The sequence below is a fragment of the Eublepharis macularius genome, chromosome 11, assembly GCF_028583425.1.
Source record: "Eublepharis macularius isolate TG4126 chromosome 11, MPM_Emac_v1.0, whole genome shotgun sequence".
Taxonomy (NCBI): domain Eukaryota; kingdom Metazoa; phylum Chordata; class Lepidosauria; order Squamata; family Eublepharidae; genus Eublepharis; species Eublepharis macularius.
This window is the reverse complement of record NC_072800.1, coordinates 1660535-1678480: the sequence shown is the minus strand read 5'-3', so window position 1 is coordinate 1678480 and position 17946 is coordinate 1660535. Positions and strand designations below refer to the sequence as shown.

General features: G+C 47.6%; 1 protein-coding gene across 2 annotated transcripts in view; it reads right to left on the bottom strand.

Moving 5' to 3' along the window:
- Positions 1-328: 328 nt before the first annotated feature.
- The window catches only part of LOC129337730 (sulfotransferase 1 family member D1-like), a 59008-nt gene continuing 41390 nt past the window's right edge, over positions 329-17946 (bottom strand). For both annotated transcript variants that reach the window (XM_054991662.1, XM_054991661.1), the window contains exons 3-8: positions 12632-12757; positions 11118-11215; positions 8015-8141; positions 4936-5030; positions 1121-1301; positions 329-542 (exon numbers count right to left, since the gene is read on the bottom strand). In XM_054991662.1, the coding sequence (XP_054847637.1) occupies positions 430-542; positions 1121-1301; positions 4936-5030; positions 8015-8141; positions 11118-11215; positions 12632-12757 (740 nt within the window). In that variant the 3' untranslated portion in view covers positions 329-429. The remainder of the gene's footprint in view (positions 543-1120; positions 1302-4935; positions 5031-8014; positions 8142-11117; positions 11216-12631; positions 12758-17946) is intronic.

Below are 17946 nucleotides of genomic sequence, written 5' to 3'. Positions count from 1 at the left end.
ATAAATAAAAAGTAAATAAATAGATAAACTGTATTTGGTCTGTGGAAGAAGCAGGAAATTCTCCTCGAGGATAAACCACATGTCATTCACAGAGCCCTTTGCCAGGCTGAAAAGCCACTTTGGGAAGAAGTTGTTTAGAGCAGAGAAGCAGCGAGGAAGATACTTAACCCCTTTCCTCCATCCAGGGCTTTTTTTCTGGGAAAAGAGGTGGTGGAACTCAGTGGTGGAACTCAGGACCGCACAATGATGTCACTTTGGGTCAGCCAAAGCGGGTCACCGGCCATGTGACCATTTTCAAGAGGTGACGGAACTCCATTCCACTGCGTTCCAGCTGAAAAAAAGCCCTGCCTCCAGCTATTTCTCTGCTTTTAGTGACTGCCTCTCCCCAGCAGCTCCGGCCTTGTAGCATTTCAAATGTGTGCTTGGTCCTCAGATCTGCATTCGGAACTGCAGGGTAGATTCCTTCATTTTCTCCGTGTACGCCTCGTCAAATCTCTCATTTTGAGCAACGGTGAAGTGGTTCTTCCAGTCGCCTGCGATCCCTATAGAGAGGCAAACCGGAGGGGAGGTCAGTTCTGCAGAGACCACGAAGGCCACAGTCTCGCCCCCCCGCCCCCCCAACCCACCCAAGCCGGCCTGCAGTTTGGCCCATGAACTCCTACGAATTATTGTCGCTTCTTGAGAAAAAACTGACAATTTTTTTAAAAAAGAAAAACTGAGGTGGGGGGCATAGCTTAGGAAGCTGTGGGTGCATGCTCTGGCTTTGTTTTCGGAAAAAGTGCAATTGCTTCAGTAAAAGTAAAATTTTTCTGATTTTCATTCATACTAGTAATTTGCAGACCTTTGTGGTTGTTTTTATTTATTTGATTTTATTTATAGGCCCCCTTTTTCATTGAAACTCAAAGTGGATCCATCCCACAGTGGAAGTCAATATGATCCACGGCTGGGGAAAGAATAAAGGATGCCGAGCAGGAGTCCAGAAATAAAACTAAAGCATACAGAATATTGTAAGTTTTAAAATTCCTGATTTGTAACCCACTATTATGGTGCTTATTGTGTCAAACCCAAGGTTTTTCAAAGGCTGGACACAGCAAGACCAGGATGTATAAAAGCCCCCGACCCTTTCTCATGAAGGGCGACACGCTGTGGTCCATTTCAGCAGTTGACAGCATCCTGTAGTTGGAGGTGGGATTCTTCTGCATCTCCCGGAAGGCGGTGTGGTGCAGAATCCTCTTCTGTGCTTCCTCGGTCACTTCCTTTCCCAGAAATTGGGTCACTTTCTGCAGCTCACGGCTGGGGTTCTTCAAAGCAACAAAGAAACGCAATCAGGCCTGAACTTACTTACTTACTTATGTCCAGGGCTTTTTTTCTGGGAAAAGAGGTGGTGGAACTCAGTGGGTTGCCAGCACAGGGGGCAACTCTTGGTGGAAGGTGGTGCCCCGGTACCACATTTTTTTATTTTTATTTTTATTTTATATTTCAATTTATATACCGCCCATCCCAGGGGCTCTGGGCAGTGAACAGTTAAAGTCGATAAAAACAAGAACTAAAATCAATATACAAACAATAAAACGAATTAACAAAGTGCAGTGGTGGGGAGAACCCTTCCCCACCCCAAAGGTGGGAGGCCGACATGGCACCGCCCCCTTCAATCACCGAATGCCTGGCGGAACAGCTCTGTCTTACAGGCCCGGCGGAACGATAATATGTCCCGCTGGGCCCGGGTTTCCATTGACAGAGCGTTCCACCAGGCTGGGGCCAGGACTGAAAAGGCCCTGGCCCTGGTTGAAGCGAGGCGGGCTTCCTTAGGGCCGGGGACCACAAGTAAATATTTATTCGCTGATCGGAGCGATCTCCGGGGAACGTACAGGGAGAGGCGGTCCCGAAGATATGCCGGTCCCAACCCACTCAGGGCTTTAAAGGTAAGAACCAACACTTTGAACCTGATTCGGAATTCAACCGGAAGCCAGTGCAGCTGGCGCAGGACAGGTGTGATGTGTAACTGGTAAGGTATACCAGTCAGGACCCATGCCGCCGCATTCTGGACCAGTTGTAGTTTCCGGATCAGGCCCAGGGGTAGCCCAGCGTAGAGTGAGTTACAGTAATCTAGCCTGGAGGTGACCGTTGCATGGATCACTGTAGCCAGGTCCTGGGGCGTCAGGTAGGGGGCAAGTTGCCTGATCTGACGAAGATGGAAAAATGCAGACTTGGCAACCGCCGTGACCTGGGCCTCCATCGATAGGGAGGCATCCAGGAGCACACCCAGACTCTTTACCACTGGCAAAGTTGCTAGTGGTGTCCCTTCCAGGGCAGGGAGCTGGATCCCAACATCTGGCAGCCCCTGTCCCAGCTGCAGGACCTCCGTCTTCACTGGGTTCAATTTCAGCCTGCTTTGTTTCATCCATGCCATCACAGCCTCCAAAGCTGTGGCCAGATTGTCTGGGGCCATGTGCATGCACGCAAAGTGCACACTCCCAGGACCACACAATGACATCACTTTGGGTCAGCTGGAACAAAGGGGGAGTTTTTTAAAGTTTAAATCGCCCTAGGTGAAAATGTTCACATGGCGGGTGGCCCCGCCCCCTGATCTCCAGACAGAGGGGAGTTCAGATTGCCCTCCACGCCGCTCTAAACTCCCCTCTGTCTGGAGATCAGGGGGTGGGGCCACCAGCCATGTGACCATTTTCAAGAGGTTCCAGAACTCCATTCCACCCCGTTCCAGCTGAAAAAAAGCCCTGCTTTTGTCATTTATAGTTCACCTTTCTCATGGAGACTCAAGGCGGATTACATAGTGTGAGATTAGTACAATCAGTATCAAATGTCAAGGACATTTCCATAAACAAACTTGCATTGCTTTGCACAATAAGATGAAAATGGTTTCTTTTGAGATTATTGGTTACTTTCTCTGCCCCACAATGAAGACAGAAAGGGGAGTGAGGCATGTGCCCGTCCCGTAGGGGTTCATTTGCCAGGATGGCACCACAAAACTGTACAGGGGGCAACGAAAGGGGCAAAGTGCAAAGCCAGGGTGGTGTGGTGCTTAAGTGTCAGATCAGGATCTCTGTGACCTGTTATATTGTCAAAGGCTTTCGCGGCCGGAGAACGATGGTTGTTGTGGGTTTTCCGGGCTGTATTGCCATGGTCTTGGCATTGTAGTTCCTGACGTTTCGCCAGCAGCTGTGGCTGGCATCTTCAGAAGTCTGTCTTTTGGTGCTACACCTCTGAAGATACAGCACGGCAATACAGCCCGGAAAACCCACAACAACCATCTGTGACCCGTGTTCAAATCTCCACTCTGCTAGGAAAGTTCCCTGTGTGACCTTGAACCACTTGCACTCACTTGGCCCAACCTGCCTCCCAGGGTAGTTATGAGGATAAAATAGAGGCGAGGATGATCCGCCCTGAGCCCGCTTGCAGGGAGGGCGGAATACAAATATGAGATAAATAAATAAATAAATAAATAAATAAATAAATGATGTAAACCACTTTGGGGTGGGGGGGGGGAAGGTAGAGCATAAATGAAGCAAATAAATAATAAATAAATTGGTGCCACATGTTAGACTTCTGAAAAGGTTTTGTTTCATGGGAACACTTTCATTCTAGCCACATCTTTGCGGAAGGGCTGTAACTTGAGGCGAATCCCCAAGGGAGATGCACCCTGTGAACCATTTTGAACTATTTTATTTCTGGGGGGGGGGTGTTCATGCTGCTTTTAGCATTAAACCATCACTAGTCTCAAAAGTGAAGCATGCATGCATAAGAATGGCGTGCACTATTAAACCTACAAAATTCACAATTCAAAATAAAATCTTAATTAGGATTTGCACAGTCCTCATTCCTTATTACCAATTAAGACAAATTTAGCAACCAGCAGGGCTTTTTTTCTGGGAAAAGAGGAGGTGGAACTCAGTGGGTTGCCAGCACAGGGGGCAACTCCTGGTGCAAGTGCGCGCACACTCCCAGGACCACACAATGACATCACTTTGGGTCAGCTGGAACAAGGAGAGAGTTTTTTAAAGTTTATATCACTCTCTGCAAAAATGGTCACATGGCCGGTGGCCCCTCCCCCTGATCTCCAGACAGAGGGGAGTTTAGATTGCCCTCCGCGCTGCTGGCCACCAGCCATGTGACCATTTTCAAAGGGTGCCGGAACTCCATTCCACCGCGTTCCAGCTGAAGAAAAGCCCTGGCAACCAGGATGTACTCAGAGCAACCTTGGGGCCCGAGAGCCTGGAGCCCATAAGAGGGTTTTAGGGCTGATATTTTCCTCTTGTGATCAGTAACAGTATCAAAAGGTGCCTCAGACATTCCACTGTCCTTCCCTCAAATGCTTTACACCCCAAATAATTACTGCCAGGTTGGATAGGCCAAGAAGAGTTCCTGACAGAAGCCTCCAGTTTGCCTGGAAAAGCTTCCCATGAAAAGGAAACGGGGGGAAGTGGGAACTAGAGAAAAATGCTGGGGGGGGGGGCTGCTATAGAACCTGCTCACCAGGTGAGGAGGAGGAGGAAGAGGAAGAGGGAATGGATTCAGACACCTGAATGTTAGTGGCTTCAAGTTCCCCAATCCCTTCCCTACCACATGTCGGTTCCCAGGAGAGGAGAATCAAGTGAACTCAAAGAAACTGAGTATTCTCTCTCTCTCTCTCTCTCTCTCTCTCTCTCTCTCTCTCTGATAGTAATAGAGAAAAGCTCTCTAAGTATTGTTATTTTATTTATCCCACTGCACAGAGCTCAAGATAGCACGTCGTACCCCCCGCTGCTTTACCTGCAAAACATTCCTGTGAGGTAGGTGAAGCTAAGTCAATGGCTGTGGGGATTCAAACCTGGGTCCCCCATCACAGTCAGCCTACCCCCTCTACGTCCTGCCTCTCAGTATGTCAAGCGCCTTTCCCTCAAGTAAAGGCCAAGGGCATGGAGTGTTCTTTTCCCACACCTCTTTCATGTCTTCATAGAAGAGATACAGAACAGGGTGGTCCTTTTTCTTCTCCCACCAGCCTTTGACGTGGTGAAACCAGGATCCAAAGGCCACTGCACAGAGAGAGAGAGAGAGAGAGAGACAGGTAGATACACTTTTCAAATAAAGATTGCAAAAAATGTAAAAATAAAAGAACTGATATGCCATTCAAAAATAAATGATCCAGACCAGATTAGGAGGAAGGGCTGCTTGGTGTACATTGCACATTCACTACAACAACGCTGTAAGACAGGACAATCTGAATCTCTATGTGTTGCCAAGTGACTGAGGTGAAACTGAACCAGGGTCTTCTGCATCTGGATGCCTTTTTTTGGCTCTAGCTTGCAGCAGAAGAGGGGTATTGCTGGGCATATTGCCTCGAGGCTGTCCAAAAATCTGTTACACTTTTTATTAGGACCAACCCAAACAACACAAAACAACACCAAGCTTTCACGTTCTCTAGAACTCGTCATCCAAGAGTGGTTTGGGAAGTGAGGGTGGCCCTGGAGCAAGCCAAGCCCAGTTGCCCCTGCGGTGGCACAAGCCAGCATTGGAGGGATTCTCAGCAATGGGCAACAGTTCACACAGAGCTTCCTCACAGAACCGGGCAGCGGTGTGGGTGGGCATCGCTGGAGAGCTGACGCCAATTACCGTGGCCAGTGGAGGGTCTGAGCCACTGCCCCCCGCCCCCGCCCTGAGGCACTGGAAGAGTTGCTGAGGCTTGGCTCTGCTTGCTCCTGAATATCGGAGCCCAGTGGCCCACTGGGAAATATACTTGTCAGCTAGACATTAGTACTTCAGCTATAGCACGTTTTTTTTTTCACCAGAGGTAATCAATTTGTACCAGCTGCTTCCAAAATTTTTAAGTCCAAAGTGATTCCACAACTATTGTATGGCATTCCGATTTGGATTAGGGCCTTTGACCGTGTCATTGAACGTGTCCAATCTAAATTTCTGAGAAAAATCCTGGGCCTACCGAAGTGTGTTCCATATGCAGTCATTTGCTTAGAAACTGGCTTAATTTTAGTGGAAACGAGGGCATGGCTTATGACATTTAAATACTGGCTACGGTTACATTATAATTCTGACCCTGGGAGCTTTACATATCAAATGCTTTCAGAGTCCAATGTGTCAAACTGGTCAGCGTATATCATGGAAAAAATGGAAGGCATGGGTATATCTGTGGACTCACTGTCTATGTTAACATCAAATGCGGCATTTCATCAAATTAAGAGTAGGTTGCTAGATATCGAGCGCCAGAAGTTATATAGCTTGGCTACTAAAACCTGCTCTCCCCTGAGCTTTGAAGTTCCCCTCACTGTAGGGAGGATGGCTCCATATTTATCCTCCCTGCAGGTGCCCCAACTTCGTAGAGCCTTTTCTTTGGCCAGGTGCAATGCTCTGCCTTCGGCCATTCTACATGGCAGATTTAACAGGATAGACTATTCAGCTAGATGCTGTCTATGTGAACAAAAATGTGTTGAGTCAGTTACTCATGTCCTTTTGCACTGTCATTTGTACGCTGGTATACGTCAAACATACTTAAAAGCTGTCTTAAGTAGTATGATGGATTGTTCTGACTCGCTCAAAGTCTATAGACTGTTGAACGATTCCCTTCATGATGTAACCGAGAAGGTGGCTGAGTTTCTCCATTCTGCCTTGAAGTTGCGTCAAAGGATATCACGGAGTTAAGCTCTAAATGTATTTTTGTATTTGTAATACAGCAATCTTTTAACTTTGTTCTTTCCTTTTGTAAGTGGATAACTTGAATTGCTGCTATATGCCAATAAAGGCTAACTTGACTTGACTTGACTACTTGTCAGCTAAATCACCAATCCGCTTCTGATTGCCATCAGGCGCCCTTGTTTTGGACCAATGCCAAGGCATGCAAACTCTTCTAAGCTTGAGACTCATATTTAGTTTAGGATTGGGAACAACGTGGGATGGCATTCAGGCCACAACCCATTTATTGTCCACAGTCTGACGAAGAGAACTTGATTCTCGAAAGCTTATGCTACAATAAAATTGGTTAGTCTTAAAGGTGCTACTGGACTCTTTTTGATTTTGCTAGTCCAGATGCTGACTCCCAAGTTGAGGTTGTATTGTGGACTCCTGCAAGACCCCACTTCCCTCGCTGCACTTCGGATTCTGGCCAATTGTGTGGAGAACCAGCCCTTGCAAGAGCCGCCCTGTAAGGGAGGGAAAGCTGCATAGCCAATGGGATCTCTGCCCTGCTCGCTCCCCTTTCTCTACTCCCCTTGAATCCATCTCTCCAAACAGTCACCGCCACCACAGACCATATCAAAGGAAATCCCTGTAGCTTCCTTTACTGAGGCAACCCATCTCAGGTTAGATCTTCCCCTTTCCCTAGCATTCTTGCCTTCAGCTTTTCCTAGCAATTTACCAAAAGATTTTTAAAAATCTTTTGATGGGGGTGAGGAGTCTTTTCAAGAGAGTCTTTTCTTCTCATGATGTGACCAGAGTATGATAGCCTCAGTTTAGTCATTGACTTTCTTATGTGAAATTCTAGGGTGCAGAGTATTTCTGCACAGACTGTGAGTAGACGATCAGTTTTGTGGAAGGTTTACTCATCTTTGATTTAAATGTCTTCTCCTGTTTTCATATGCCCTGGCCACGTTTTCCCCAGGGCTTCTGAAAGGCCATGAATGGCCATGTCCTACTCAGGAGGAGCATCAAGCTCACCTCCACGCTTCTCCAGCCATCGCCTCTGCCTGCACACACAGAGCTCAGCTGGGCACGTGCAACTGCCGCTTGTCACGTAGGCCGCACGCGCCCCTTTCCCTCCGTATTCTGCTTTAAAAATCCTCTCTCCGTCCCCACAATTCCCTCTCAGTATCAGGGAAGGGAGACGGGTAAAGCACAACAAGCACAGATATGCGCACGCGCGCACGCACGCGCGCACACACACACACAATTCAAAGTCCCCGTAGAAATCAGATCACGTTAGTGAGAATTAATGTCAGGAGCATTAGTGAGAAGAGATTAGGAAAAACTGTGGCCTCTGCTCAGGGGTGACTTCCTTTCCCCAAGGCCTTACCTTCCCCAGCCACAAATCTCTCCAGGAACTCCTGCCAGGTGCCAGGTTCAGGGTGTATCTTTGCCATCTGGTGGAAGTAGTAATAAGAGACGGCCACGTCCTTAGCATTCCTGGCCACGTAGATTATCTACAGGGAAGGAATTGGAGGGTTTGCCTTCATTGATGCGGCAGCTCAGTAAGTCCAAAGAGCAGATATGGAAAATATACATTTGAAAGGAGAGTTGTGAGGCGTCTCGTATTCACCTGGACAGCCTGGTATTCTTTTGGACTGAGGGAAATGGGATTAAAGTACCAGGCACCTGGTCTGGCCCAGCAGCGAGACTGGTCAGGCAACAGACGGAGGTGCCCCCACGACCTGAGACAGCCTTGCTCTGCGGCTCCAGCCCTCGCCCTGCCAAGCTGCCCGGGTGGTGGGAGTGGCAGACAAGGTTACTTCCGGAAGTGACGTCATCACACCTGTCCCAGCAGCACATGCGTGCTGTGCTCATGCACAAAACCTCCTAAACTGACACTTTTTTTTCTTAAGCAGTCGGGCAACCAGAGCCAGTTTGGTGTAGTGGTTAAGAGCGCGGGACTCTAATCTGGAGAGCCCGGTTTGATTCCCCACTCCTCCGCTTGAAGCCAGCTGGGTGATCTTGGGCTAGTCACAGCTCTCCCAGAGCTCTCTCAGCCCCACCCACCTCACAGGGTGTTAATTGTTGTGGGGATAATAATGACATACTTTGTAAGCCACTCTGAGTGGGCATTAACGTCCTGAAGGGCAAAATATAAATAAAATGTTATTATTATTAAATTGAATGTTATTATTACTATTATTATAACCCTATTTGGATGTCAGTTATTCTTTGGAAGATTTGACATTTTAAAAGATGATTGGAAAAAGGAACAAGTTCTATGAACTCTACATCTAATTGCTCCTTTCAGCTTGAAAATTCAGAATGAAATGTTGATTGAGTAAAACCCAAATGATGTACTTGCCATAACTGCAAGCTGGTAGTGATACTAGAAGAAAAAGCGAGGAGCCTGGAAGAACAGGTCGGCACCCTTCAAGAGATCTGTCATGGCCCTGTCTGAGAGTGAGGTCTCCTCTGGAGGAGAGGAGCCTCGTGTAGCCAGCCAGGACTCCTCAGGAGAAGAGGAGCCCTGTGTAGCCAGCCCTAGCCCTGATTCAGCAGAAGCCGGCTGATCAGAGCTTGCAGCCAGCAGCTGAGGCACCAGCACCCTCTTGCTCCAATACCACAGAGGAAGCTCAGCCAGGGACTTCTATAGGTGCAGCGCAGCCAAGAGCCTCCACCCCCCCAGGTTCACCCACGCCCAAGGAACGCCGCAGGCAGCGCCAGAGACTGGAACTGAAGGAGAGACGGCGCAGGGCTCACCTCTTGAGCCAATGCCAGCTGCTGGAGAGTGACGATGAGTAACGTCAGGATGAAGCCCCAGCAGCTGGCTGAAAACCACGCCTGGCTATAAGAGCCAGTCTGGAGGAACTGCCGGGCGTGGAAGCAACGTGTCTATTGCCTGCAACCACTTCCTAGTACCTTGCATCTCACTCTTGCCTGCACCTTGCCTTGATACCCTCATGCTCTGACCTACGGACTGGACTTGGCTTGGCTTTGTGGATCTTGGACACACCCCTGGCGTTTACCTTGGGGTCTGACTACAGACTGGACTCAGCTTGTGACTCTTGAACACTCCTTGGCTTCGTGTTAGTACCTGGGCTACCAGCTTGGGTGGGCCCAGCCCATGACAAGATCGAAGAAGAAATGGATTTCATCAACATACTTCTTCAAGCCCTGCCAAGCTATGGGGAGAATGGTGGGAGGGGCAATAGAACAGAATATTTTCCTAATGAATCTCTTCAGAGATCAGCAGCAGGAGCCCGAAGGCACAGAGCGAGACAGCACCCGATGGCACGGGGGCCGCTGGATCCCAAGCCTTTGACAGAATTACTCGCAGACGTACAACAACAAGGACCAGAAAGAACTAGTAGGGGCGCCATGGAGCTGCAAGCAAATAACATGCAAAAGGAAAGGAAAGTCTTGGTGACTGGTTGCTGAGGGGCATGAAGCATTGGGGGTCCCAGCCTGATCCTATGGCCCGAGAAGTGTGTTGCTTGCCAGGGCAAAGATCAAGGATATCACAGACCAGATGGCCAAGCGAGTCATTTGTGATGGTCCACGTGCGAACAAATGACATGGCCGTGAACACCACTGGGCACATAAAGGCTGACTATGAAGCCCACAGGAGGCAACTGAAAAGAACGGGGGCACAAGTGGTATTCTCTTTGATCCTGCACATCAGAGAAAGATAAATGAAACGGGGACAGAAGATTATGGAGGTGAACCACTGGCTGCGTTCGTGGTGCCGGCAGGAGCGATTTGGATTCTGGGACCGTGGCCTCTGTTTTCTTGAAGCCCTATGTATTTTTTGAAGTGCTACATCCAAAGTCCACCAATGTTCCCCACTTGTGCTGGTGTCTTTTTCACAGTGGCCAGGTTGGTGTTCTCCCCTTATATTCACATTTCTGAAGTACTGGAATGCTGGGATACAGCCAACAGATCTCTTGATCGGGGAGAAAGGAGCTCTTCACATCTACCTATGTAGTGTGCAGGGAAATGTTGCATTCAGGGGTGATAAGCTGCCAAATCCTGGCCCCAAGAAGCAACATCAGGGAAGGCCCCAGGCTCTGTGCCCTGTTGTGGGGCCTCCAGAGTAACTGGTGAGACGGAACGCTGGACGAGATGGGCCCCCATTGATGTTGTTCCCATCCCTAGAGACGGCTGAAACAGGAGCCCAGTGGCATCACAGAGATGAACATATTTCATTACAGCATAGGTATTTTGGGTAGTCTCTCAGGGGCTGCTGGACACCTGCTAATTTTTGCTTCCCATCTAGAATTAATATGGACCATGCCCAGTGATGAAAGAATTAAGCAGAAACTTTGAGACTTTCTTGCTCTTGACTCTTTAAATGCACTTTTACTTTTTTCTTGATTGTTGAGGGAAAATAGTTGAAGCAAGTTCAGAGATTCCCTCTTAGGCACCAGCTGAAGCAAAAAAAGTCTCTCACTTCAATGGTGGATCCTAATAGGGGCCAAATTGTTTACCTTGCAGTTGTTTTCCCAAAAGGACTCAGGGAGGAGCTGCACTGGGAGGTGAGTCTTCACTAATCGAGGAGAAGGTCTTTCGGCCAGCCGTGCTACACCTGAGAGAGAGAGAGAGAGAGAGAGAGAGAAAGCAAGGGGGAAAAATGAGGCAGTGGAAACAAACATCATTTTCTTCTAGCCCGATTTAGAGATGCCAGCAAATGCTCAGACAGCCACATTCTGCATGGATTTCTAGTTCCATTCCTGGTGAAACCAAACTTGAGGACTTTCCAGAATCCAGCAGATTCCTTCTGATTTGCTTTGGCTAGTAGCCACCTTTTGGAGGAAGAATAGCGAGGTCTCCAGGAATGGAAGCGGCACAGATATTCGCTCATGTATTTTGGATATTCATATTTTAATCAATACCAGTTACCATATTACTTCTGTAATATTACAGTACCATGTTATCAGAGATTTTTTTTTCTTGCTAGAATGAATTCACTTCCAATTGCTGTCTTACACGGACAATTTCTAGACTAAGAAAGGGGATCTAGAGTTTGTATCTGTGATAAGTCTTCAGTAGAAACTATTGAGCATTTCTTCTTTTTCTGTGTAATTTATTCAGATCTGAGAAGAAAATGTCTGGATCCTCATGTGAATAAGAAGCCTGTTTGCTCTCCTAACTATCATTTTATGACTGTGTTAGCAGACCTGGATTTTAATATAATATGAAATGTGTGTAAATATACAGCTGCTGCAATTAAACATTGTTTTTAATGAATATTGAACAGCAGTAATTTTTTAGTTATATTGCTGTCTTTTTCTGGCCAAACAGCCTATTGACTCTAAGACCTAGGTGGGATATAAGATATGGGATATTACAGCTGGCATCCAGGTCAAAGTGCATTTGTGCTATTTTAGCAGCAAAAAACTTTCCAAAGGCCTCACAGCTAATTGTCTGTTCCTGAGACTGTAAAGGTTCAGATTTAGGAGTTAGAAGATGCCAAGATACCTTGAACAACTGGAATGGTCAAAAACTAGCTGATGTGATGTCTAATCAGTTTCTCCCTCGTAAAAGAACCAGCATGGTCCCACCCAACGCGGATTTTGTCCATGGGAGTGACTCCCCAAGTCGGAGTGTGCGCAATCGGCCGAGCTCAAGCACACCTTGACCGGCACCTGCAGTCTCGACCCCCGGGGCCCCACAAGAAAGGAGGCTCCCTCCCAACTGGAGAGGCACCAGGATCCTGCCCGGCGGCCTGCGTGAAACAGACAGGTGGTGCTGAGGCATCATCCCAGGAGCAGCACCCGTGCCCCAAAGCAGGACTCCCTCCAGAGGGCAGGATGAGTTGCATCCCTGCGCAGTTGCAAGGGTATCTCTGTTCAAGGTTCTTGAGCTGATTGTGAAAAGACCGGTTTACATTTCAGAGGATGATGTATACATCCCCTTCGTTAAAAAAACAACAAAAAAACTAGTCAACAAGGGGAGGAAACATGATTTTCTTTGTCGTTTGCACCCATGGCAAATACTTTACCATTTGACATGCCAGGAATGATCAATTCCATGAAAGGGACACGATTGAAAATGGCATCCCGTTGACACTTCTCCACATCCCCATCATTATAGATCATGTCCACAATTTCACTAATCCAAGTAGTGCCTGAAAACAGCATAGACATGTGATTAGATAGAAACCCCAGAACCATTCGGTATAGCATAGTAAATCGCTTGCTTTCTTCGCACTCAGGCTGCAAGAACGCCAATCCACTTTTTGTTAGAAGAGGAGGACCAACGTTGTCCCTTTCCTCAGGTTTCAGAGGGGAACAACCATAAAGTTTGAAAGATAGAGAGGTCAGGGCATTTATTTATGTCATTTATACGTCTGCCTTTCTCACTGAGACTCAAGGCAGATTACATAGTGTGAGATTAGTACAAACCGTAGTTTCCTGGACTTCCAGGTTACCACTCCTCTTTAGCTACCTGCTGACCCAAGGGATTCCATTACAAATGACCCCGAACCAACTTCCAGCTCAGCCAAGAGAAGGACGCTTCCTGTGTATCATAGCAGTAGTTTATTTAAGGTGAGGTAAAAGCAGTCATCTTTCCCCTTCCTCGTGGGAGATGCTCAGTACAGACAAAGGGAGGAAGAGAAGTTGTGAACAAAACACAGGAACAAGGTCATTAAGGATTCAAATATCCCTCGCCCTGTTGGTGGCAGCATAAACTACAATTCCCATCATTCAAAGCCTTAAAGAGGCAACACACATTTCTGATAGAGCTAATACAAGCTTCTAAGCTGTGGCTAACAGCACAAGTAGCAAGGACAAGGGCAGGCATTTCCATACAGTGTCAAGCACATTTCCATAAACAATGTCATAAGGTAAATTAATACAAGTTTACAAAGACATAGCATTAGCAAGGATCCAATTGGGTTGAAGAATTACTGAAACAGAACATATTCAGTTCTAGGACTGAAATTAAACAACATGAAGCACAGGTAGTATATGGGAGTACATATTTAAAGCAACAGATAATATGTAAGGCAGCATAATGGTGAAGTCTATGGTTCCTAACTCATCAGTGAAACATCTGAGACCCCCTCCCTACGATATCGCCCTCCTATCTGAGTAAAAATCTTTTTGAATAATTTGGTTTTTCATTGTTTGCAGAAAGCCAAGTGTGTGGGAGCTCTCCTCCTGACCTCCTCAAGCAGGCAATTCCATAGGGTGGGGGCCACCACAGAGAAAGCCTGTGTACAGGCTGCTGATGATTTCACCCAGGTGCAGGCTGGCACCTGCAAGAGACCCTGTTCGGATGAGCAAAGCTGCCGTGGAGGTACATAGGGAGGGAGGCAGTCCCGTAAGTATGTCAGGCCAAGGCCATGAAGAGCTTTCTATGTAATAACCAATACCTTGAACTGAGCACGGTAACTGACATTGAATTGACAGGTAACTGATTTGTTCACTCTCTACTCTTTACTGCCCTGAACTATCCTTTGAGGTGTAGATTGCTAATCTCAGGACTTTCTCCTCGTGACTCCTTCTTCTTCTTCTTCCTCTCTTTGTCACACAACTCTCTCTCCTCTCCATCTTCCACCAGGGACGCAGGACTTGTCCTGCAATCCTTCCCCATCCTTAGACTAGATAGATAGGTATCTCTCCTCATTCCTATCAGAATATGGAGTACCTATAATATTGTGGGGAAGAGCCTTTTTGTCCCCCCTTCTGTGGTGCTGGTGGGAGTGAGGACGCAGAGGGGACCAACGATTTTACCTTCTCATCCTTCCCATTTTGCTCCTTCACAGAAGGTTGCCTTTAAATGGACCTGCTCCCAGTCGCAGCGCTGGGACTTCTGCTGACACAAACTAGTGGCAACCTGGGGAGATTCTGGGCAGGGATGGTGCAAGCATTGTTAGGCGGGGGAAGGCAGCCACCAGGCTGGCTACCATCGGTCTTTGCCCCACATCCAGGTAATGAATGTGTCACACAAGGCAGCCAGGCTCTCTGCTGCTGTCCAGAAGCAGTCAGGGCCTGGGCATGCAGAGATGCCCCATGGCCAGCATGGTGACAGGTGGCGGCACCGACGTTAGGGCAGCAGTGAAGGCCCCGGACCTCAGAAACATTTACTGCAAGGCCCGCCTCCTTCACCTACTAGAGATGAACGCTCTCAGCATGGGTTCCTCAGAGAATCCTAGCTGTGACCCAAGATGTCAGTAGCCGCAGCAAAGATCCCAGGAAATCTCTCCCACAACATGGCTGTGTGAGTAGCAGGTGCAGATCGGCATGACAGAGCCCCGCCTGTTCCGTGATGACTCTGCCCACTGGGACGCCACCTACACCCTGCTGGAGCGCCTAGTGCAGCAGAAGAGCCCCTTTCCCTTGGCAGCCTTCGATGCCCTCCCAGGGCAGGGGGAGAGACTGCTCAGCAGTGACTAGAGGCTGACTCCCCCAGAGAGTGTTTGTTGAGAAACTTTGCTGTGGCGTAGGCAGCTTGGCCAGGCCCCTTCAGTGGTGCTGGTGCTTCAGGGGAGGTGAACCGAGCACAGCTTGTTCCGGTGTAGAGAGCCTTGGTTCAGAGGTTGCAAAGGGGCATCGAGGACCAACCGCAACCTCTCGAGAAAGGTGGTCTCCATGCTGGTGACCATGTGTGACCCCTGGCCTCAGGGCAGTACAGCCCTCCATGCCAACACACTCCCTTGCTGGCGAGACAAGCTCTCCTGGCCAGTGTGGTGCTTGCAGGCACACTGGCACCAGAAAAGGAGGAGAGGCCCTTCTGGCCAGACTTCCCCCAGCTGCAGCTGGGATGACTGTGTGGTTGCAGGCTATGGGACTGGCAATCGGCAGCAGTGGGAACGTGAAACTCAGGAGATAAGACGAGCTGGAGGCCGTGGCAGAGGACTGCCTCATGAGCCATACAAGTTGCCTGACAGCTGTCCTTTTGTGCTATGGGACAGTGGCCAGGCCTGTCTCTTATGCAAGATGTTAGAAAAGTAGCAAACTTTGATGGGTGTTAAAAGAAAATATCCAAACAAAAACACCGACAGAGAATCGTAAGTGATTTCATTTTGCCTTGAGATATTTCTCTAATACAGTTACAGTCCTTATGAGTGCACTGGCAGCTGTGGGTGGTGGTTGGGGTGACTGTACCTGTAATGTCACAACTTCAAGGGGTACTAGTGACAAAGGGCTGCTGCAAAAGCCAGAAGACAGCAGGCCACAGGGAGAGGAGGACTCAGAGGCCGCCAAAGACCCCATCTTCTTGCTTTCTGAGGCCTTGAGCATGTGCCTGTATATGTTGCCAAGTTGGGCCTTGGTTCTGTTGAGCCGCCTGCTTCTTTGCGCTGGAGGATGCCTTTTCCTCAATAGAAAACAGCGGAGACAAGAATGGCAAGGGTTCTTCAGAGGTCTGTAAAATGGGACCCTTTTGTCCAATTCCCTTCAAATGTGGTGGGTCTTTAGAGGAAAGGGAGGAACTTGATCTCTGCAAATTTGGTTCCATTTGGTCAAAAAACAGCCACTCCAGGCCCCCAACTTAATTCTGCCATAGGAAAGAATGGTCCCAAAATTCCAGAATCTGAATAAGGGCCAGAAACACAATCCAGAATCGGTGGGTGAGATTAAAAAAAGAGATAAGTGAGGTAGCAGAGTTTGATATTCGCGCATTGGAAATAAGTAGACGACTTCTGTAGTTTTAGCTCTATAAAAAGACTTTACTACATAACAAGGAAAAAGGGTAAATTTGATAAGAAAATAAAGAATAGATAACTAACTACATCTTGATGGCTAAACTTGGAGCTTAGAGAGAGAAACTTAGAGACAAAGATTGAGCGAAGACTGAGAGTGAACAAAGAACTATAAAACTTTAGTATCTGTTGCTAGCTAATTGCCCCCTGGCTCATCCAATAGACAATCCTAGATTCCTTCATTAAGACTAAAGGCTCCCCTTTCCATGACAGGAACTTTTACTCAAGGCCTAAGTGGTCCTATGCTAACTGACTAAACAAACATAATAACAATTTAACTCTTTCATGACTGAATGTAGGACACATACAAAAATCCCAACAACCCCTTCTCAAGTGTCAGAAGTCATGAAGGTTCATCATCTTGCTTAGCTGTTCAAGCTTCTCCTTCTCAAATGGTTTGATAAAGGTATCTGCGAAATAGAGAAATCAGTTTATCTATGCCAAAGTCCTTGAGTAGATGGATGATCAATTCCAGCTCGTTGCAGACTTGTGCTTCAGAGATGCATTCAGCTTAGAGGCAGACTTGGAGCAATTGCCTTTGGCTTGCCCAGCTGTTCAGGTTGTTTTCAAGTTGCATTCCATCAGTGAGGTTGGGATAAGCTTGTTCCATTGGTGTGTCTATTCCTGTGGCATTCTGCATTCCCAGAGATTCCATAAGGTTCAAGTTTTCATCTTTCTGGTTTAGAAGAAAACTTCCACCTTTTTGATGTATTGTCGGCTTTCACGGCCAGAGAACGATGGTTGTTGTGGATTTTCCGGGCTGTATAGCCGTGGTTTTGTCATTGTAGTTTCTGACGTTTCGCCAGCAGCTGTGACTGGCATTTCAGTGGTGTAGCACCAAAAGACAGAGATCTCTCAGTGTCACAGTGTGGAAAAGAAGTTGGCAGGTAATTTATATCTACTCAGGAAGGTAGGGTTGGGCTGAGTCATCCTGTAAGAGTTTCCCAGGGTGTGGAATGCTAATGGAGGGAGGCTTCACTGTATCCTGAGGAGGTTCTTTTGCATATGGATTGGTGCTTGATGTGCTAATCTTCTCTGCAGGGCTATTGTAGAGTATAGAGTATTTTGTTAGCCTGGTGTTTTTCAGGACTGGAAACCATGCTCTATTCATTCTTAAAGTCTCTTCTTTCCTGTTGAAATTGTGCTTATGCTTGTGAATTTCAATGGCTTCCCTGTGCAATCTGACGAAGTAGTTGGAAGTGTTGTCCAGTATTTTAGTGTCCTGGAATAGGATACTGTGTCCTGTTTGTTAGGCTATGTTCAGCCACTGCTGATTTTTCCGGATGGCCAAGTCTGCAGTGTCTTTCATGTTCTTTTATTCTTGTCTGAATACTACGCTGTGTGGTCCCGATGTAAATTTGTCCACAGCTGCAGGGAATGCGGTATACTCCTGCAGCGGTGAGGGGGTCTCTACTGTCTTTTGCTGATTGTAGCTTCTGTTGTATTTTTCTGGCGGGTCTGAATACTGCTTGAAGGTTGCGCTTTTTCATAAACTTTCCCATCTGATCAGTGATTCCTTTGATATATGGCAAAAACACTTTTCCTGTGGGAGACTTGTTTTTCCTTGGTTGTTTGATTTATTAGCATTCCACACCCTGGGAAACTCT